The sequence below is a fragment of the Falco cherrug genome, chromosome 7 (assembly GCF_023634085.1).
Source record: "Falco cherrug isolate bFalChe1 chromosome 7, bFalChe1.pri, whole genome shotgun sequence".
NCBI classification, from domain to species: Eukaryota; Metazoa; Chordata; class Aves; order Falconiformes; family Falconidae; genus Falco; species Falco cherrug.
The window spans coordinates 3,636,200-3,658,329 of NC_073703.1; the positions used below are offsets into that span (position 1 = coordinate 3,636,200).

Here is a 22,130-nt window from a genome sequence, read left to right on the forward strand (position 1 = left end):
GCCAAACACACCCTATCTTCAGCTCTTTCCCACCAAAAGGTAATTACCTTAAGAGCTCATTACGACTACAGGATGTGCAATTACTGCCTGGAATAATGCACTATTTTTAGCACATCAGAGTAAAAAGTGGCAGATTGACAAGAATTATCCCTCAAGCAGTAAGGCAACTGGCTTGTTAAAACTGACTTTTTTTTAAAATTAGAAAATAAATTCCTGTCCCTTCAAAGCACGCTGGGCACCACCAGCAGACAGGGTGCAGGGTCCACTGCTGCTGATGGTCCACTTGTGCATCCTGCCCCAGTTCCTCAGCTTGTGGACACATCTGGGCTGGGGACCTACTGCTCTGTCTCTGGCTCTTTTGCCCTGTCTTCACGCATGGATTGGTTACAGCAACCCCTTTGTGGTCTGGAGCCACACTGGTTGGGTGTCACACCCCCCTTCCAGGGCTGCTGTGGAGCCAGATGTCCCCTGCCTGCGATGACAGTGCCCTGGACTCACCTATCCCATCAGAGCAACTCTGCCTCCTGCAGGGATCCATGCAGAGATCATGGGTGTCCTCAGGACCTCAGGATGGAAACGGTCCAGTCTTGCCTTCCTGGCAGCCACCAAAACACAAACGGCCACTTGTCCAAGGAGGTAAGGATAGAGGATGACCCGAGGAACAGTGCTGTGCCCAAGAAAAGGGAGATGCTTGGACTGAACACTCAAAAGTATGAATATCCCAAAGATGTCACTCAGGTCTCTGGGATTGCCCCCTGTCTGATGAGAGCCTTTTGAATATCCTCCTGCTCCTATTGTTATGGACATCATCTCGATGACAAACACCAGGTGTCATCCTGCACCAGTCTGGAGACATGCACACAAGCTGAACATGCTGGCAGCTATGGTGGCTGGCCCACTGCAGACCCCGCTGGGGCAGACAAGCCTGCCCGGGGCTCACCACTGCCCAGGAAGGGGCCATGGGAATGGTCTTCCTGAAAAAGCCCTACTGCCCCATTCCCATGGAGACTGTCATGAGCACAAAAACCTCTCACTGTGCTCCTCAGCCCCGGCACGCAACAGCCCATGGTCACCACAGACAACTGCAGGCAGGCAGAAATATTTCTGGGTCAGGAGAAAGCCCAGGAGGTGAAACACTTGGAGATTTCAGCCTCCATGGGAGAAAAAGGTAAAAGAACGGGCCAATGCACACACAAATAATGGCATCTCCAGCTGGAAGCAGCCAACTGCCCCAGCCCCTGCCAAGAATTCCCCATTCTCCTCCCTAGACCATGGGAACAGGTAATGGTCTCACCCCACCTTCCCTCACACAGCTCCAGGCAGAGGTTTATTTATTCACCCACCCACAGCACATGCACACCCCTGCAGCCTGGCAGAGCACTGAGGCTTTCGCTGCACTGATACAGCTCAGAACAGTGGCACTCCTGCTCCTGAGCTTCTGTTTTCAGTGGGCAGATGATGCCACAGAACATGCTCCATGGAGATAAACCTATGCTACGGACACAATAAAATGGCCTCCCAGTACATCATCTCAAGATGCGAGATAAATTCCAGCAGCCACCCAGCCACCCCCGGGCACCGCTGCCTCCATCTCTGGCACTACCCAGCCCACGTCCTCCTGTCCTTCGGCAGGTCCTCTGCTCCACCTCAGAGCTTTGCAGGAGCTTCCTAAAAAACACTGAGCACCTGGTGGGGAGGCCACCGTGCCCGCAGCTGCCAACTCAATAGGGACCGAGCTGCAGCTCTGCCACATGCACGGATTACCCCGTCCCTCCTGTCATTGCTCTCACCAACTGAAGCAGCTTCAGAAGAGGTTTCATCCCATGCAGCCATCCACCTTTGCCCTTTTCCTCCACCCCACATCATCTCAGCAGACAAATCCCAAGGCCAAAGCTATTCAGCAGACAGCGGCTTCTGTGCATTACATGACGCTTGGGGTGGCACAGCAATGTCCCCACAAGGCTGGCAAAACCAATGAAGCACAAGATAGCATGAGAAATGGGCTTTTGCTTTTTCCAGTCCATCGCCCAGATTTTTGGCGGGTTTGTGTATCTATCCCAAAGTGCCATGGGAAAAAATCACCACATGCATGGAGCCATGCAGCAAGGCATCGTCTCAATGAGCATTTGCTTACAGTAGTTCAGGCATGACGGAAGGAGCAGAAGAGAGTGATGGAGGACACACAGTGCAGAGGAAAAAGGAAGATGCTGGAGTATGTCTGATTAAATCTGACATAAGATGGTTTTCTCTGGGCTAGCCTTTAAAAAAAGTTGCTTCACCATAAGAGAAAAAAATCCACAAAGTTTTTAAATGACGAAAGGCTTCCTTGTGCCAGGGTGAAGAGAGAGGAGGCATTAACATTTCCAGTTCTGATGAATTTAGATCTCCTGCATAATAATCTTAGCCAAATTTCCAAAGAACCAGCACCTAGTGGGGCCTCACAGACCACGTGCAGGTGCTGGTGCCATCCTCCTTCACGCACTGCGCAGCCCAACGCCTGCAGGACCCCCAACCCGCCCCACCAAACCAGCAGCACATGTCCCCGCCCTTGGCAGTTTCCCCACCACAGAAAGCAGGAGGCTGCTCTCTCAGCCATGCAGGACATGACAAAAAACAGCAAGGGAGGAAGGATGGAGGGAGGGAAGAGAACTGCCTTGCAGCTATGCAGACAAATCACCCAGCCGAAGAGACAATCCATCCCAGTTAGCTGGGTTTTGATAGCTTCAAAGGAACCCAAATTCCTCCCAGCTGTGCTGACTGCTGCACAGCTTCCCCAAACCCGGCTGCTGCGATGTGACAGCCTGCGAGGCCCTGCCGTGCTGGCGTTGGCAGCCGCGGTGACAGGTCCTCCAGCACCCCTGGGCAGAGGAAGGTGCTTTGGGAACACAGCAAACGACAGAGTGACTTTGAGTCACTGATGAAACGTCTGAGACACCTTCTCCTCAGGTCACTCCACTTCCCCACAGGCAACAGTGGGCCAGGGCAGCTGAGGGGGGCAGCTGGGCATGCAAGCAGGGGACGAGCCCCGCGGCCAAAACCCTCCCTGCCCAGCCAACGCTGGCACGTAACCTGCATCCCAATCCCATCCGCTGCATGAGCGGTTAGAAACCTCCACAAGTGCTGTGCAAAGCCCCTCCTCACACTATAAAGAGCTCTCCAGGAACAGACTTTATGACTCCTTTCTAAATCTCAGCTATAAAAATATAGATGCAATGCATGGCTACCTGCAGCTACCTCCTACCAGCCGTACAGTGATGCTCTCTGGACTCTCTCTGTAAGCAATGACAGATACAAGAGCAGTGCAGGATGATGTCAAATATGCTTAAAATGTGTATGGATTACAACGCCATAAATATTTTAAGGGCTTGAGTGAATCTGTTGCTAACCTTGTACCAAGCTTCACTGGCCCTCTCAGCCCTTCCCTCGGCTGTGGAGGCCATCCAGGCAAAAGCATCATATTTCTACCCTGGTGCTATCACCGTGTCTGACACCCTAAATAAAGGCCAGGATAACTGTAGCACTTACAGAAGAATCAAGTGCATTCATAACAGTCTCTTTTGGCTTCTGTAGTTCATCAGATGATTTTGTTTTCCCAAACACACCTAAAAGACAGCATGCCATAAGCACTCACCCTCTTCATGCTTGCTCTGTTATTTCATGCCAGCTTGCTCACTTGGAAGAATGCAACAGCAAAATGGCACTGTATTTCCTTTGCCCAGCCACTGAGAAAATCCCAGCAAAGGAAACTGAACAGGTCCTTCAGCAACATCAACGTGCCAGTGCCACTGGCACACAGCACAGGGTACGCAAGCACAAGTTTGCCCAGGAAGCTGCCACAGGTCTTAAATAAGCCTACCATTTGCAGACAAGCTGTTACAGTCATCAGGAACAATTTGGGTCAATTCTGGCCAACGCCAACGAGAAACTCATCCCTCTTGAACAGGCACACTGGAGCATCCAACAAGCACAGGATCTGTAAATTCCATACTCCAACAAGCCCAGAGCATCGGTCCCTGTGCCCTGCCTTGCTCAGGTCCCACAGAGGTGGGGAGTCTGGTCCCAGCCTGCTGCCGGGTCAAGGAGTGCATGTCCCCACACCCCTGCCCTACAGCTTTTACCCAGGTACAAGCAGAGGGACATCTGGTTTTGCCAAAACAACCCTTGCCATGTGGTACATCATACCACAGCCCATCCTGCGAAGGTCTGTGTGCATGACAGGCTGGCCAAAGAGAACCGGACCCTCTACAGTCATCATGGGATACTAAAAGAAATAAAGATTGTAGCCACTGGTACATACCAGCCCCAAGAATGCCAGCAGAGCCAACACTTGGGAAATGTGAACAGAAATAAGACAGCCTATTAAATCATCAGCCCTTATACAACATGTGTGCAACTACCTCACCACAACACACGGCAGCGTCATTAGTATCTACATACCCAGAAAAAAGCCTCTGGGTGCCTTCCTCCAAGCAAAGAGTAACCTTGCCTTGGCTGGCAGCAAGGTACCTGCTAACGCGTGCAGGGAAGCGGCGGGGAGGTGGCAAGGAAGACGTAATTGTTATGTGCAACACTGCAAAAAAAGGGAACATCACAAACACCCCTGGTCCCCTTCAGCCTTTGGATGCACCAGTGTAATTATGAACTTTATTTCTCCCCTCCCTAATTTAAAAGATTCAAGAGAATCCTTCAAATATGCATTTTATTTATTATTATTGTAACACAAAAAAAATTAATATCCAACTGTGGATACTGTTATAAAAGCATAAATAAAAGGAAGCAGCAGCACTGGCAGCTGCTTGCACTGCCTGCAGAACCCCACCACGCAGTATGGAGTAGACCATTTCAGTAAGGCAGGCACGAAAAAATTTATAAAACCAACTAATAGTAACTGACAGGTGGCTGTAATTCAAAACAGCCTCCTCAGGCCCTACAGAAAAATCACACGCTGCAGTACGCAGACAATACCTGATGTGCTCTCCTGCCTACCGCCTCTGCACCTACCGCCAGCAAGTTCAAACTCAGCAAGACTGCAGCACAAAGCGTGCACCGCATCACGATGCTCTCCCAGCACCAAGGCAGTTATCAGTTTAGAGCTGCATGTTTAGTTATTCCGAAAGTAAGTGCAAAAGGGCTTATTTATTTACTTACTTCCATGTTTACTTTTGCCTGCTTCATTTGTTATTGTAACACAAGTTGGATCCTTCCCCACTGGCCTTAAGGATGTTGTTCATCAGGTGCGTTTCTGAAGGCAGCCCTCGCTGAGATGCTGTGCTGGGACACTGACCCTGTGCATTGCCACCACAAGCGACCTCACTACACTGAGACATGCCCTGCAAGGGACTAACATCAAGGACATCCAGACATGCCTCCAGGCTGATTTTTACCTCTAGCACTGAGCTGCTGTCCACCCATGAGTCTCTGCCTTTTAGTGACCAGATCTGCGTCCTCTGGCATGGCACCCAGACAGGCAGCGCAGCCTTCAGCACTGCACGGATTTGCAGTCCCAAAGCAGGATGGCTTCTGCTGGTCTGCTGGAAGTGTTTTAAAAATTCAACCATGTCAGGACAAGGAAGTTGCAAGTAACAACTAATTTAAGGAGAGGTTTATGTGCAGTACTGGTTAATTAATTAAAGAAATGCTATTTTAGCACAACTTATTTGCCTAAATGGTGCTTTAAACTCAGATGATCTTTTTCAGAAGCTCACAGGGCAGGGTTCATCAAAGTCTGTGTCTACCTTCAGGGTTTCCTGACACCAGCCAGCACCGCAGCTATCAGCAGGCAGGAGCAGAGCTCTTAACCCACCCTGGGAGCCCCCTTCCACAGGCAGTGACACTTCCCATGTGTAGGTGGCAGCTCCACACTTCAGTTTGCATGAACTAAGTGTCCCATTCAGATGAAACTGTGGGTTTTACAGATGAAATAAATAAGCAACAAAGAGGAGGGATGAGATCCCATTCATCAGTGGTCCTAATCTATGGTCATAATCTAACACACCAGATGTGGGCATCCAAGGGCGTCCATCCAGGTTGAGGTCCACAGACGGCTCACCGCCAATGGTGGGGGTCACAGTGGCACGGGTCCAGGGAGCTCCATGGAGGAGTCCCCACAGCCCAGAGGCTGGGACAAGGCTGGATCTGAACTAACACCAGTAGGTAAGGGTTCCTCGTTATCACTTCCAGGGGCGGTACGTGAAGCTCCAGCACGATGTCCCCGATGCAGCAGCGGGCAGTGGGGATGAGGGCATCTCCCTGGTGACAGCAGTGTCCCCTGCTCAGCATCAGCACTTTTCCTCTGTTCCCATGGCAATCCTCAGCCCCACCAGCTGCACCACAAAGTTGACTTTTCCCTCTCTTTCCATAGAGATCCGTGGAACAAAGCAAAATAAAACAATTAGGCAGTGTCTGCAGGGGTCAATGTGCAGTCACTCCTTTCACACTGATTTACGGTTTCCCAAGTTCCATGCAGAAGCCAACACTGAAGCCATTCTGGGCTGCTTTTTACTCTTATTCCCGTCTTGTGGAAACTGCACAGGGTGTAAAACTGCAGCCCACCTCAACTCAACGTCCTAATCCTTGCATTTATCCCACAGGCACCATGGCCACCAAGCCACTGCCAACACCTTTGCCAAGCCCCCAGGGCTGGCCCCAGGGCTGTGGCTGCTGAAGATGGCCCTTCTCTGCAGGGGTGAGGAATAAGCAGACAAATAGAAGTTATGGGAAATCTTGTGTTAGGAGGACTGGTTAAAAGAAAAGCCCATCATTTCAGTTAAGATCCAGCACTGGTGCTGACTCAGTGAGTGAAACATCAGCACCCTTGCACTTGGGAAGCATTTTGGCTGCTGCACCTGAACACGGGGAAGAGCACCCTCTTTTTCTAGACCTGGGGTACAACACTGACATCCATCCTGGGGAATCCGAATTTTCACTCAGAATTTAAGTCAGGGTAAGCACGGGGTCTGTTGGGCTGCAGAAGCCCCCCGCTGCTGCAGGCAGCTAGCCCTAGACACCTGACCCTGCTCGAGGCACAATGCCTTCCCACACCCAAGGGCTACAAAGGCTCGTTAGGAAATAATAACACAGCAGATTAGTCTCAGAGAATACATCATCTTCCTGTTCACTTCCAGGGGGTGAATAGAGAGCTAGAGGGATTTGGACATTGCTGTCTTGAGTGTGAGGTTTAATTGCTTACGCTCTCTGTTACTAATGCACTCCCCAGGCAAAACCCATGTCCACTCCCTCTTCCCAGTGAGGCAGGAACCGTAATTGAGTTGCGGCATGGGCATGACAAGCCTTCCTGTGGTGAGGCCCCCCGGGCGGACAAGCCCTGCCCCAGCTTGGAGCTGTCTCCTGCTCATCTCTGGGCTGTCACCAATGCTAGTGGTACTCTGACACTGCTGCCACCCTCACAGCTAGCCCTTACAGGGGACCTGCTTGCTGCTGCTGGGTTCAGTACTTCTTTGTACCCAAGAATGGATCACCTCCACCTCAAATATACTACAGTTATGTTTCAGGCTCAGAACTGTATTTCTGGGGGTTGCAGGTCTCAGGTTGGTTATGCAGGAGGAGCTGTGACCACAGCACTGGTGCTTGCTGCTCCCCCATGGGTCCTGTAACCTGCAAAGGGGCCGTGGGGTAGCAGGTGGGCACAAAGGGAGCCAAAGGCACAAGACATGAAGGGTCAGGACATGCCCTGCACTGGGACAGGCAAAAAGCTCCACTGCAGGCTGCTCTGCTTTTCCTTCACTTGTAACCCTGAAATGCAAAGCAACATCAACCCCATACAGTGAAATAATTCTCACTGCAAAAGCAACATCAATCCTATACAGCGAAATCATCCTCACTGCCCATGGCCATGGCCCTGGCAAGGCCAGGAGCTCAAGCACTGTGCCGTGTCCCTCTTCACGTCCTCCCCGCATCCAGCCTCTCACCAACGTGTGTCCTCAGAGAAACTCTGATGGAAGAAGGATGAGCTGTTAGCCCAGTTTTGCAGCTGAGGGAGGCTGCGGTGCAGGGAGGAGCCGTGGAGGACCCAGAGCAGCACCTGGCCAAACCTGGGGCACAGGGGGCTGTACTGTTGCTCCCTAGGGGCATCTCCCCCTGGCAGCCTCAGGACACCAGCAGGATGTGACAGGGCTCATCAGCATCAGCTCATGGATACAGAGATTAACCATGCCCGAAAAACACATCTCTTTGGAAAAGCCCAGCAGAGCTGACTGAGAATTACAAACCGCCCACAGAAGTTTAAAACCAAATCAGCCTAAAATGCCTCAGACATCTTTCCCCATTATGCTCAATGGCATCCTCATAACAAAATGCCACGTGTTAATTAAAAAGGCCTACAGAAACAAGAACGCTCTCCACTCAGTGGTACTGTGGGTTACTAAGGAAAGCCTCAATTTTATTTCATTCCTCCAAGCCCTGTTAGCTGTGTTTTATTTAATTCTGGGGGACTTTGCCAAGGGCCCAATGTGTTTACGCTGACAGTGGGAAGCATCCCATAAGGGCAGAGAGAAATCACTGTCATCATTATTTAAGGCATGCTATGTTGGGATTAATTTTGTATTAGCACCTTATTTATGTCTAGAACAAAACCCAGATGTTAAGCTGGGGGACACGGTACCCAAAGCACTGCTAGGGAGACATGCAAGCTCCCACGTGCGCCTGGGGAAGCAAGGCAATGCAGAACGCAGGCTGCCAGCCACCACTAATCCCCTCAAACAGCAGCTGCCCCGAGGACCCTCTGCTTTATTCCAAAACCCCAGATAAAGAAATCTGTCATCGGAAAGCATAAGTCACAGCCAGTTAAAGCCCCATCAATGGGCTTAAGGAGTTGCTTCTAAGAAGTGGTGACAGGCTGGAGAATCATTCCCTACAGATTTTGGGGTTTTGTATCAACATGCAAACAAGAATGATGCAAAACTGTAAATGCACAGGTAATAAATGCAAGTGGGAGAAAGGAAGGACAACAGTAGCAGGGATCTGGACCAGAAGACAGAAAAGTCCTTTCTGGATCAGAAGAACCTTAATATCGAAGAACAGTGCAGGAACACCAAGGTTTAGGCAGGAGCTCAGCCAAAGAGAGTTACTTTTGGAGGGAGGTCTGACAGTACCACTGCAAGGGCAGGCATTGAGACTTGGTTCAGACAGTGGTTCCCATGGCACAGGGGTCCCAAGGGTCCCTGTATGGGTGGAGGAGGATGGCCTGGCCTGACAAGAGATGCTCCCAGCACCTATCACTCCCCTATTGCCCTGATCCTGGCTCACCATTGCCTCCAGCCCCAGCTCTTTCTCCTGCTGCTGCATTTTCTATTGCACTCACATTTTCTCTTCTCCACTTTCAATGGCCCCAGGAGCTCCAGGTTTTCAGATCCCAATGACATTCTGTTCTCATCACACATTTCCTTTGGAAAGCCATTGTTGTTTGCAAGCCAGAAATATTAGTCAGCATGCTATACAGTGCAACGCTAATGAGAATTAAATCGATTCATGAAAAGTACCTGCTCAGCATGTTTATTATCTATTTTTCAAACACAACTATATTAGATTTCATCTTTTTTTCCCAGTCCCAATATACTGTCCATTCTATGAGTTAAGTATATAGATAACGTATAGTTACAATCACTATCAACTACCTAATCTATATATTCCTAAAGTCTCTCTCTAGATCCAGAATGGCTTAATCAATTTTTGTAATTTTTTTATTAAAGAAAAATTTTGTATAGGCAGTCAGTGGACATATCCTTTGGGATCCCAGCTTATGTGCCAAGCTAAAAGCCAATACAATCTGAAACAGCCCTGCTATAAACCTTCTGAAAAACAGAAAAACCTCATCGATATGACAGATATGCCACTATAATTAAAGTCTTTGGTAACAGACATTATGCAGCCAAAACATTCTATTTCTAGCTGCAGCATTGATCAAATTTTGACATCCAGCATTAACTAGCTGAGGTCTGTCTGGCCTCACAAAGCGCAATGCCACAAAGCTTTTGTTAACTATCATTTATTAAAATGCCTTGTCTATCTGGTGAGACACTGGCACCTGGCGAGTACATCTTATTTCACTCCTTCCCACAGCATCTGAACCAGCCTAAGATTTTTCTCCATGCTCAGGAGTCCAGTGCTTATATTCTTTACTGCCAGATACGGAAGATTAAAATATGTGCGAACCTTGAATTTCCAATGAGATGCTCAATGCAGAAAACTGGCTCTCCCAGGGAGAGAAAATGGGCCCCAGCATACGCTCAGCTGCAGTGGGACCACAACCCAGTCGGTAGCAGGGGGAGGCTCCCAGCTCAAAAATCTCAAGAAAATATGTTTAAATTATGTTAAAATTATAAGGGCGCAGCTGGCCCACGGCTCTGAGCCCTGCAATTCTTGCACCTCTTTGGGAGGGATTTCCTGAACTTTGCATTTTCACAATGCAAAGTACATCCCACAAAACCAGCCACATTTTTCCGTCTGTTCCCTTGTCCACAGAAGAGCAATTTTCATGTACATCCACCTTCCCAGTAAGGACCAAAGACTGAACAAGTTGGGAGAAGAGATCCACTGGGTTCCATAAGGAGAACTGGGATCATCCACTATTGGAAGCACAAAGTTGATCCTCAGAGTAGCTGAAGATCCCATGCCTTAAAATACAGCTCTACAAACTGATTATGTAAAAACAGCACCATCTTGCTCAGTAGCACAGCTTCTGATGTGTATCTGGAGAGACAGCTGCTGACTTTATTGAGTAAAATAAGATTTTACTGTATTTTACCCCTGCTGTCCTCTACAGATAACAAGCCAGAGGAAGCACAATGGCATCTTGCATTTTGTGTGTGCATAGAATAAACTGCATTCCTCAACAAATTGCAGCTGCCAAGTCACTTTTGCAAACGAAGACGTTACCAGTGAAGGTAATCTACATGGATGGTAATTGCCAAAGTGTAATTAAGGGCAAAGTACAGTCTGTGTGTTTAAAATGACAATGCAGGAGGAACAAAATGCCCAGCTGCTCCCCAGGACCAGGCCAGATCAGTCCACTGGCCGTTACAGAAATCCTATTTTTGCTTAGAAAAAAGAGCTGTTCTCCACCAGCAGCCTGAAGCACAGCTCACACAACTTCCCTCTGCACCGGCCCTTTTCAGAAAAAAATCAGACTCCAAGCACCAGGCAGTTTTTGCAGATATTCAGTTCAGTCTTGGCCATAATTCCACAACAGACACAACCTCTGCACCATGCACAGGAAAACTGCCCAGCCAGCCCCAAATCCCACAGGTCATTTTAGAAACAACCGTATCCTAGTACATCTCACCCAGTAAATTCCTGGAAAATCACATATCACATCATCATAAAATCTGTGCCACTGAGCAACAGGAGAGAAAGATTGCACGCAACTGTTGTGTATCCACCCACCAACCACATTCCCAGGGGACAAGGTTGCAGCAACTTCAGATCTCACCACTCTTCCTCTCATTTCCAAACGCTACCAAACGCATAAGGCAGCAGTTACCCTCCTGTCTAGAAATGAAAACACCATCATAGATATTTAATAGCTACCTTCGATTGCAAGAACTCCTTGTGTCTATGTCCCACAATATACAAAACAAAAAACAGGCCTGTTTGAGTCGGAGGCGGATGGTGGCGGGGGGGGGAAACATGCAGAATTTGAGTGTGAAGCTTAAAAATATGTTTTAATTTGAGATAGGTAAGCACATGTGCACCAGCCCATGGATGGTTTATGGACAGTGTTTTCACGCATGCACAAACCCCTGAACAACAACACTCCATGGGGACGACAGAGGAGAACCACCATCTCCCAACCCACTGATGTGGCCAATACCTCGACCCTGCTGCCAGCACAGACCGGTGCAGAAATCTGGAAAGAAACACGTTTCCAAACGCTTCCTTTTCTGGAGAGGAAGGAGCTGATCTTTGGGATTCATGCAGAAGAGACGGTACATTCCTGCCACTCCACCACACTTCTACCCTGAACACAAACCACACAGGCCAATACACCTCTAGGGTGACACATTTAATGACATTTCATTTCAATTTCAGTATTTTTTTTTTTTTTACAAGCAAAATATTTGTAACATAGATAAAACTGTCTAACACCCACATTTTTATTTTCTAGTTGTGCCAGTATTTTACATGCCAATGGAGCATGGCTCAGCAAACCAGTGGTAACACGTGAAGCCGGGGATCTTCACTCTGCTATTTCAATCCACTCATTGCAGCATAACAACAAAAGGTTTCCGTGCCCATGAGTCCCAGCAAATGTGTTTCCACATGGGGCCAGCTCACATGCCTCTACCCTAGACCCTACCCTTCACACTCCTCTTCCTCACCATGCAAAACCGCCCTGGCAGCCACAGGGCTCATGCAGGGAGTTGCTTGCACCTTGGATCATGCCATTCCATCCTCTGGAAGGCTGCCCTTGACCCATGCATGTGCCCTGCAGACCTTGAGAAGGCAGGGCTGTGACTGCAGGAAGTTCAGCTCAGGGCATCACCCAGCCTCCAGGAACGCCACCACATCGGCCCACGGACTTTGGAGCTCATTTGGCAGACCTTCACCTCCTAAAGGAAAACCTGGCTTGTGTTTCATGCTCAGAAGATAGCCCTCAGTTTCTGTATGAATGCAGATGACCATATAAACCCTAATTCTGACATCCATACTTGCGCACATGGAGTCTTCTCACTTCTTCAGACCCTTCTGAAAACTAACCCCATTTCTTTCACATCTCCTCCTTTGTCCTGGTGCTCAGAGCAAAGGAACATTCACTTAAGCCTGGCCTCCACCAACAGCTTGCTCTGTAGCCCTGGGTAGGTTTGTAGCTGGTTATCCAGTTCTGTAAGAAATGTAATAAAACCACACTGCACCAGCTGACAGCACCTTGTGCAGAATTAGGGTTGGTTAAGATGTTGCTGTGCTTAGGTGAAAGCTCCAAGGAACATTCAAAATATTAATTCCTTTCTGTCATGACCAAAGACAGTGGGTTTACCTTTCTCCTGGGCTCTGGCAGCAGCTGACATGCTGAGGGAGCACAAGCGAAAACATCTCCTGGGGTGATCAAGGTGCCACACCAATTTGAGTAGATTTACCAATATCACCAAAAGCCACAGCAGCTGTAATTTCGTTGGGAATACAAGAAGGGAATCCACAAGAGGTGGCTGATGAAGAAACAAATTAGGATAGATTTTCCCGAGTTCTGAAGCTTCTAAGAGGCTTATAGGAACAACAACCAACAATAAATAACTACAATTCCTGCCACAAGAGGGGATGCAGACCCATCCCTTCAAATCACACCCCCAGCCCTGGCAGGACAAGCTCAGGCCCTCGGTATATGCACACGTTAACTGTAGTGTAGCTGCACCCATCAGAATCTGCTCCCCATCTCCGTTTTGCCATGCAGGAGCCACAGTCTCTGCAGACAGCCACTGTGGATTCATCAGCCTCGCAGGCAATTCCAGATCATCAATATGAAATTGCTCTCATACTGCTGTGATAATTTACTCTGGAAAATTTTCAAAGAAAAGAATTTGACCTGAAACCTTATTTGCAGAAGCAACTTCAAGGCTTTCTGTAACCAAATAATAATTGGGTTTTTCTGACCACAAACAAGTGGCTGATGAAAGCAGCACTGTTCAGTTCTCTCTGCAATAGCACCAACGTCTGACCCCTGCGCTAACAAGGTATTGTCTATTCTTGACAAAATTGATAGCAAATAAAATACAACACTTCTCACATGGCAAATCTCTGCTTGTTCCCCAGCCTTCTCCAGTAATGCACTGTCATTTCTAACAAGTGACAGTAGTGCCATGCTTCCTCTGCCATTTGGAAACCAGGCGTGTGGTCATTTTGGAGGGTTTGCTCTACCGAGGGTTTGCACGAGGCAGAGGGACTGCTGCTGTTTCAGTGGGACACACAGAGCAGAGCACATGTGTGCTCCCATCAGTCCTGCACGAACTGTGCTCACCATGGGGTACGTGACATTCCTACAAGTCCCCTGGAAGGCTGAAGCGTTGAGGGTACCATAGGGTTTGGGTTTTCCCACTGGTAAATTCCCACCTCACATAGTGCGAGACAAAGATAACCACATGCCATCCTCAAACACGTAGGACCAAGTGCCTACCCGTTATCGAGTAGCTACCCCTCAAACCAACAGGGACTCCACTTTTCAGTGATGCCCAAATTGACGCCAGGCTGCGCAGGCAGAGGCCATTCCCAGTGCCCCTACCCACGCTTAGGAACCCACCTTCATGCATGATGCTACACACCCTGGAGAGAACATGACCCCTGTGCGAGCTCCAGAGGAGCTTTCACAGACTGGTAGCACCTCCATCAGGACCTTGCCCGCTACCATTGACAGCATTTCAGTGAGGGCCTTGCTTGCTGCACAGTCTTTGCCCATGTTCATAAACAGCTTCCAGGAGAAGGCAACCTGCAAGGTTTCAGCTAGAAAACAGATCTGCCAGGTGTACTGACAGAGAGGGATCACAGACACTTGCGCTGCCATTAGTCTTGTACAGGGCAAACCAAAGCATCGTGCGAGTCTTATCCTTGCTGGAATGTGGCCACAGACGTCATCCCTATGTACATGATCCCTTTGAGCTCCTGAAGAGTGAGTCAAAAATTAAAAATAAGTGGGCTGCTTAAGGCACTTTTAGTATTCCCCAGACACCTTAAAAAAAGCCTCCTACTGTGCATTACCTAATTTTTACATGACAGAAGCAGAAAATTTTTTCTTTCATGATACTACTGAACATATCTTTCTACAATGGTATTACCGTGTGTGTGTGTGCGTGCGTGTGCATATAAATATATATATATATACACCTATATTTGTCTCCAACATCTCATATAGGAAAGTGATAAGCGAAGAGTTCTTTCAGGAAACTGACTCCTAAAAGGGGGACATCCTGGAGCTTCACAGCAGGTAACATCATAAAACAGGTGTGAAAATTTAGCAGAAAATAGACATTTCAGCTGGTGAAGAAATAACAGCACTAGAAATATTTTCAACGGGTCTCCATAACAACTTGTATTTCTGCCTCCCATTAAAAGAAGAGTAAATATGTCACTAGTTTTTCAGTGCACATTTAGTGGATGTTTTCCTCAGCTGCCTTTTGTATCCTTTGTATTTAAAATGATATACTTGGAAATAAATTTAAAAGGAAAAAGGAGATGAAACCCAAGAAACTCTCAGCTTTGACTGTTACTTTGTCTTCAAACTTATTGTGCATTTCAGGTGGTTTTCTTCCGAGCCCACAAACCATATGTATGGAAATGTTGGAGAAGAGAATAAAGAACACTGCCCTGACAGCCTGCAGCTCTGCTGAGATACTGCTGAGCAAGAACGATAGGTTTCTGTGGCAAATACATTTTCAATGCTATAAATAAAAATATTACTTTGAATAGAGTCAACAGCAAACCTGCCAGTATTGCTTTCACCATCCCTGGGACCCACAGGCTGGGAGGGGTGCGATCCTGCACCCATTGCAGCCCAATGACTTTGCTGATGGACTTCGCTACCACAACGCACTGGCAGTGCTGTGCTGGCTTTGCCTCACCAGCGCTGGACTGTGAAACCCTCACCCACCACACAGACCAGCAACCTTGGACCCAAAGTCTGCCTTACTCCACGTTTTTGTGAACAGGTCTGGCATCAGTCCCTGTTCCTGCACCCTGGGTTCAGGCCGTGGGAGAGGAGGGAAGGCTCTGGGAGCAGACAAACTTTTCAGCATGAAGCCTCATGGTTTCTGGTATTCTTGGCAGCAGGGAGTAACCTCCGATGAAGAACACACCACCTGTGCTCAGGACTGTAGACAAGAGACCCCACTGCGTAAGCAGCGGTCTGCTAACCTATTTCCCGGCAAAAGCAATTGGAAACTCTCAGAAGACAAAAAGATAATGAACAAATAACCTTCACGGTAGCCAGCACTGCAAAAAACCAAGGTTCCCCTTTGTGTTGACTGCCTATTATTAATGATCCTGTCAGGTCTCCTAATGAACTTTGTGCTTCATGTGGAAAACGTGGGGTTTGTCCAAGAGAATAGTCCAGAGCTCATTTTCATTTATTTCCAATCTTACGCAAGAAAGTTGTTACATTCTGAATCTAAGAAACCGCATTTTTCTATTTATTTTCTCACGTCTCCACTTTCTTGTAGTACTACTGAGGTTTGAAACAAAACGCCACTGTCTTTTCAGGAAAATGCTTGATGCATCGAGCAATGGCAAATCATTAATTATTTCAAGCCTTTTATACCACCACTGACACCACAGTGAAGAATTTAAAACATTTCCTCAGACAAGCAGCTCAGTCACAGCAAAACCGCAGCGCAAGAGCATTGCTTAGTTTTTTCAAAGCTTGCTTTATTCTAACAACGCTTGCAAGGCTGCCTCGCTGGCAAACTGCTTTGCATTTGTGCTTGGAGACACAGAGCACAAGGTGGTAAATATAAATTAAATATACTGCTAGATCACACCCTTGCCATGGAGATGAACAAAAAACCATCAGGAATGGCTGCCCCTCTCCGCCAGCCAAGCTGGTCCCCGGGGACGTGTCTCAGGGCAGTGACACCCACAGGAGTGGGGACCCCAGCACCCATGGCCAGCAGTCTGCACAATGCCAAGAAACGGAGCATTAATGGGCACTGCTGCCTTCTCCCAGCTGACAGTCCCCATGCTGCAAATTACTGTGTTTATTGCTTTAGAAAGTGCCTCCATGGCATGTAATATTATTAAAATATCAGCCTTTCTGAGGCAAGAAAGCCCCATGTCTTTGTGTTCAGGCAGCTTCTGGGATCCCCTGCGTCCCAGCAAGCGGCTGAGACCTGCAGTCCTGTTCACTGGCTGACACACTGTCCCCCAGAACCCAGCAGAGACAGACTCTGGGACAGTGTCCTCCCCAAAACAGAAAAGTACTGGAATATGCAAAAAACCCCCAACTCAACAACAAAACCACTTAACGGAGGAGCCAACTCAGCTGCCTCGACTCACTGTGCACAGTCCGGCTGCCTGCAGGAGCTCTGCCCCCCTAACACCATCCCGGAGCCTGCCCAGGCCAGGGACCGGGGCATGAGATCTCCAGGCTCCTCCACCTGCTCGGATGGGCTGTTTGGGCGTGAAAATTAGGGAAAAAAGAGAATGCGGCTTCATCTAAGCTCAGACAATGAACCATTCATACAACACGAGAATACTACCAAAGTAAACTTCAGATAATCAAATAAAAAAGGCTTTCTTTTGAAACAGAATATTCAGGTATTATCTAGCAGCACTGAGCCCCCACTCACAAGCCTTTATCAAGTACAACCAGAGGTTAATTTTGTTGACAGGTTTAACCAGTGCCATTATCTGAAATGTAAATAAACCCTCTTAAAATCAGCTCTGTCTCTGAGTGCTTCCTTCTTTTCCCCAGAATGGAGAAGCCAGATGACATGTCAGACAGGCCACACTTCAGGGAGGGCATAAAGCCCATCCACATCCCCACACGCCGCCAGGATGAGCGGCACAAACACACAGGTACAGCAGCAAAAATACACGTTACAAACTTCCAGCGAGCAGCCTCATTGCCCAGATGTGCACCGTGATTAACAGCACTGCGTATGAAATGATGACTTATGCTTTGGACGGTTTCTCTCTATTTAAGTAAAAATAGAAATACATAAATTAGAAACAACAGGCGTAGAAACAGCCTGGGTGAGGAAACACTATAGATCTCAGCAAGACGTGAAATATCTGCACTCATGAGGGAATGACCTTCAAAACTCATTCACTGCTCACAGCCTGTATGGTGACGGGTTTTCTCACTTGCGAGACATTATACGTTCCTACTATGTACGCTATAATTCTGCACGGACTATAAATACTTGGCATATAAGGCAACATGAAAGCAATAGAAAACAAATATTTAAGTGGGGTAACCTTGACTGTGAGGGTAATACAAGCTAATTCTTTATACCTTAGGTCATGCATGCTAAATACCAGGATTCACTATTTACTATGCTAAACATAAAATAAGCCATGGAAATATGTGAACAAGTAGTATTTTCTCTTAAAAATAAAGAAAAAAGAAAAGGCATGCAAAATGACGACACCTTGTTAAATTATCTTAAGGACAAAAAATCCAGATTTTTCTCAACTGCATTGCCTACACTTTGTCTTCCAAACTACAGCTTTCCTTTTAACTTGTATCAAAAACAACCTCCGAGAGATGAATTAGTTTTGCTTATGCAAAATAAACTAGGTTGCCGTTATAGTTGTTTACTGGGTCACACTTTACAACCCAGGTGGGGGAGGTGAGGGAGGAATGAGCAGCATTAGCATTCTTCAGCCGTTATTTGCACAGAACACCGTATTATCTATTTTAGACGATTTAAGCAAAAATGCCGGTGCCTGCAGCACTCCTCGGTAACCGATCTTCAGCATTTATCATTTAAAACATGTTTCCGCCTGTAAAGGAAAAGATGCTCCCTCCTCCTCGGAGTTGCAGGACAGGGGGATCAGGGGAGACCCAGCAGAGGTTGGGAGGTGGCAGTTGTTGCTATTTACGTTTTGAGTCGCCTTTACTCAAAACTGCCCTGAATTTGCCATTGCCTGCGGACCGGGCTGAAGCCAGCCGGCACCAGCAGGAGTAGTTACGAGTGCTAGAGCGTACAGGTTTTCGGCCAGCTCCCCTGCAGAAATGATAACTGTAGGAACGAAGAAGTAAAGGCAGCCGGAGCCAGGGCTGCTCCCCTCTGCCCTCCAGTCACAAGGTCCCGTTACCTAACTAGTTGCAGAGGAAACGGCGAGCGTGTTTCGCTAGTTTTTAGAAATACGACATCCCTCCGTCCCTGCGCGCTGAGCGATGGCCCCGCGCTGCCCCAGGCAGCGACGCACCCCCCGGGCGGTGGGCGATGGTCCCGGGTCCTGCAGCCGGTCCTGGTCCTGCCCGCCCGGCACATGGGGCGCGGGGAGCAGTAGATGCGCACCCCGTCGCCGCCGCTCCGGACTATGGCAATACACAAGCACTCATTAGGGCAGAGCTGGGCGCTAATGAGGGAGCCAGACCCGGGCACCCCGGGATGCGGCGGAGGCCGGGAAGAGTCCACCCCTGCCCCGCAGCATTCCCCCTGCATTCCTGCCCCGCAGCATCTCCCGTACTTTACTTCGCAGCGGAGTCCTCCCCGCGATGCGCGGAGCCTCCGCAGCCAGCAGAGCAAGGGCGAGCACCGCCCGGCTCCGCGAGGTACGGCTGAGGCTCTCCCGAGCACCGGGGCGACCGTGCCGGGCTGCCGCTACTCCGCTCCGGCTCCGGGGGCTGCGGGCACCCCCGTAACACCTCTCCGCGTCATCCCCGCACACCTCCGCGGCGGGAGGCGGCTAGCCGGCGGGGGGGGGCTCCGCTCCGGGGCTCCTCGCCGCCGGCAGCCGCTGCCCGTCACCTGCCGAGAGCCGAGGGGTGCTGGGGGGGTCCGCGGGCGGCGGGAGCGGGGGGTCCGCCTTTGTTCACGGCGGCGGGGCAGGACCGGGCCGCCCCCGCCGCTCCGCTCCTTTTGTCTGCCGGCTGCGGGCGGCAGCGCGACCCCGGCGCGGGGCTGTCCCGCCCCCGCCGCCCCCCTCCCCGCGACCCCCGCAGGACGCTGACCTGGATGGTGCAGGTGTACTCGCTGTCGTCCAGCAGCCGCACGGTGCAGTTGTACTCGCGGTCCAGGTTCCTGCTGCTGCCACTCATCCACCTGCTCAGCATCTTCCCGAGCCGGGCGGCGGGGCGCGGCGGAGCGCGGAGCGGGCGCGAAGCGGCGGGCGCTGCCGGCGGAGCCTCCGCTCACATCCCCGCTGCCGGCGCGGTGCGGTGCGGTGCGGCGCGGCGGCCGCTCCCCCCCACGCCGCCCGGCTCGGCCCGGCCCTGCCCCCGCTGCGGGCCGAGCGGCGCGGAGCGGGCGCGGAGCGGAGCGCAGTGCCCGTGCCCGGGCCGCGGCGCACGGCGGGCGGGGTGGAGGCAGGCCTGGGGGGGTGCCCGGCGCCGGCTGCGGGGGCCAATCTCGGCGCCGCGGCGGTGACGGGCTCCGCCGCAAACCAATGCGGCAGGGGCGGCGCGGCTCCGCCGCCTCCCCGGGCAGCCCCGCGCAGGAGGGGGCTCCGCGGGCGCGGAGGGGCGGAGGACTGGGGGCGGGGGGGAGTTGCGTGCGTGGCCCTGCCCCGGCCGGCGGGAGGGGTATGCGGGGCTCCCCGGGGCCAGCGGGGCAGCTTGCGACCGGCGGGGGTCCCGCTGCAGGTGCCCCCTCCTCGCAGCCTGCCCCCCGCAGAGGGGCTGTCCCGCAGCCGGGGCGGGGGAGGGGGGGAGGCAGCCCCCACTTTGTGGGAGCAGCCGGCGCTGGGGGGGGCTGCTCTGCGGCGAGCCTCGCCGAGCAGGCTGGGTGCGTGTGGCCTCTCCTGGCCCCGGGCCACCTGGGCCGGGGAGCTGCACCTGCCGTCCTGCGCAGGGGAGGCTGCGTCCCTGGGGACGGCGGGTGAATAAGCGGGACCCGGCAGGCCTGCAAGGCACTGCCAGGCACCGGTCTGTGCCGGGCTCTCTCGCCCGAGACAGATTCGGGTTAATGGGTTGGTATTCCCATAGGGGGGTCGGCTATCATGGCCCTTTGAGCACAGCAGTATGTCAGCCCTGATGCTGAAGTGGTCCCCAGGGCGTGAGCTTCTCTCTTAATTGTTCGTTTGCTATGGAAGGAAACTTTTAAAGCTCTGGTTATTAGACAAAATGGACTCTAAAAGTGATCAGCGTTGTTCGGATGCTGTTGGTGCTACTCTGGAGAAGTGAAATACCTGGTGGCAGTATCAGCAGCGACCAGGGATAGGAGCCCAGCCGGCAGTGCTGCAGATCCCTGCCTCACTGTCATGCTCCATCCACAGCCATCCCCACACAAAGCAAGGCCCCCATCAAGGGGTTCAGCATTGCTCCCACCACCACTCTGGCTCCACACACACGGACAAATGCCCAAACCAAACAAGCCACAATGAGGGTCTGTGTTAAGCTGCCTCCAGTCCATCCCCCAGCATTGCAGGCCCTGTCCCCACTGCACCTTCCTGACTCAGCTCATCTTTGCCTAGTGACTTGCCTTCATCCCCTCCAGCTGCATTCACAGGCTGCAGTGCAGCTCCTGTCCTCCCTGTGTGAGCCCCAGCCTTAGACTTCCACCGTGCAGCTGTCTAACAGGTCCTCATAGTATTTCTGCTCCAGCTTTGCTCATTCCCTGCCTTCCCAGCCAGAAAACCCGTTTACAAAACGACATTCCTCGCCTCTCCCTGGGCAGCACAGGCTCCCTTTCCCACCAGCCCTTCCAGACCTCTCCCAGCTGCAGGGCAGTATCCCTTCCTGAACTGGCCACCCAGTGTGCTTCTTCCCAGCTCCACAAGAAAGAACTGCTCCCAGGAGCCAGTGGCTCTCAGGGCTCTTGTGTCCCTGACAGTGTGTATGTCAGTATTGTATAGTCCCCAAAGGGACAGTTCAGGGGTTGTCCCTGTGACAGGTAAGAACAAGAGATGAGTCTTTCCCAGGCTACCTCCCCATCCCCAGCCAGGCTGGCTGCACTAGCTCTGCTCATCAGGCTGGATGTATGGTTGTTCTCATGGAGGGACCAGAGAGGAGGACCAGGCTTGGTTATCTTAGTATCCAATAGGCAATTAATGTAAATGTCCAATTAATATAAAAGAGAGGGAACGCGATGTTGCAGGCAGTGGTGCTGCAGCAGTGAGACAGGGACAGTGGGCAATGTCTTGGGGAGGGCATTATTCTGATGGAAAAAATAATGGCAAACCCAGAGACTTCACCTCTGTGGAACGTCTGTCAGGAGACTGAATTTTGCAGCTCCCCAGGAAGGTGGGTTGTGCCCAGCACGTTGTTAGGAGGCGTGAGGCAGAGCCCAGAAAAACAACGGCACTTTTCACAAAGAACAGGACTCGCTCCTGAACCATCTGGGCACTTTTACAAAGATGCTTGTATTCACTAAAGTAGCTGCTACTTTGTCATGTATCCCACTCTGCATAAATTGTTCATCTGCCTTAGAGCTCCCCTTCTGAACCAGCTGAACTGTTAATGAAGAATGGGATCCTCAGCATTAGCAGGTGCTGCTTTCATCATGAACAGAAGCTTCTGAGCCAGC

General features: G+C 50.6%; 1 protein-coding gene across 4 annotated transcripts in view; it reads right to left on the reverse strand.

Annotated features, from left to right (window-relative positions):
• Nucleotides 1-20,114, reverse strand: part of FRMD5 (FERM domain containing 5) — a 112,673-nt gene extending 92,559 nt beyond the window's left edge. For 2 of the 4 annotated variants that reach the window (XM_055717081.1, XM_055717083.1), the window contains exon 1: nucleotides 19,619-20,114. In XM_055717081.1, the coding sequence (XP_055573056.1) occupies nucleotides 19,619-19,720 (102 nt within the window). In that variant the 5' untranslated portion in view covers nucleotides 19,721-20,114. The remainder of the gene's footprint in view (nucleotides 1-19,618) is intronic. The other 2 variants (XM_055717084.1, XM_055717082.1) reach the window with 1 other exon arrangement.
• Between the last annotated feature and the right edge of the window lie 2,016 nt (nucleotides 20,115-22,130).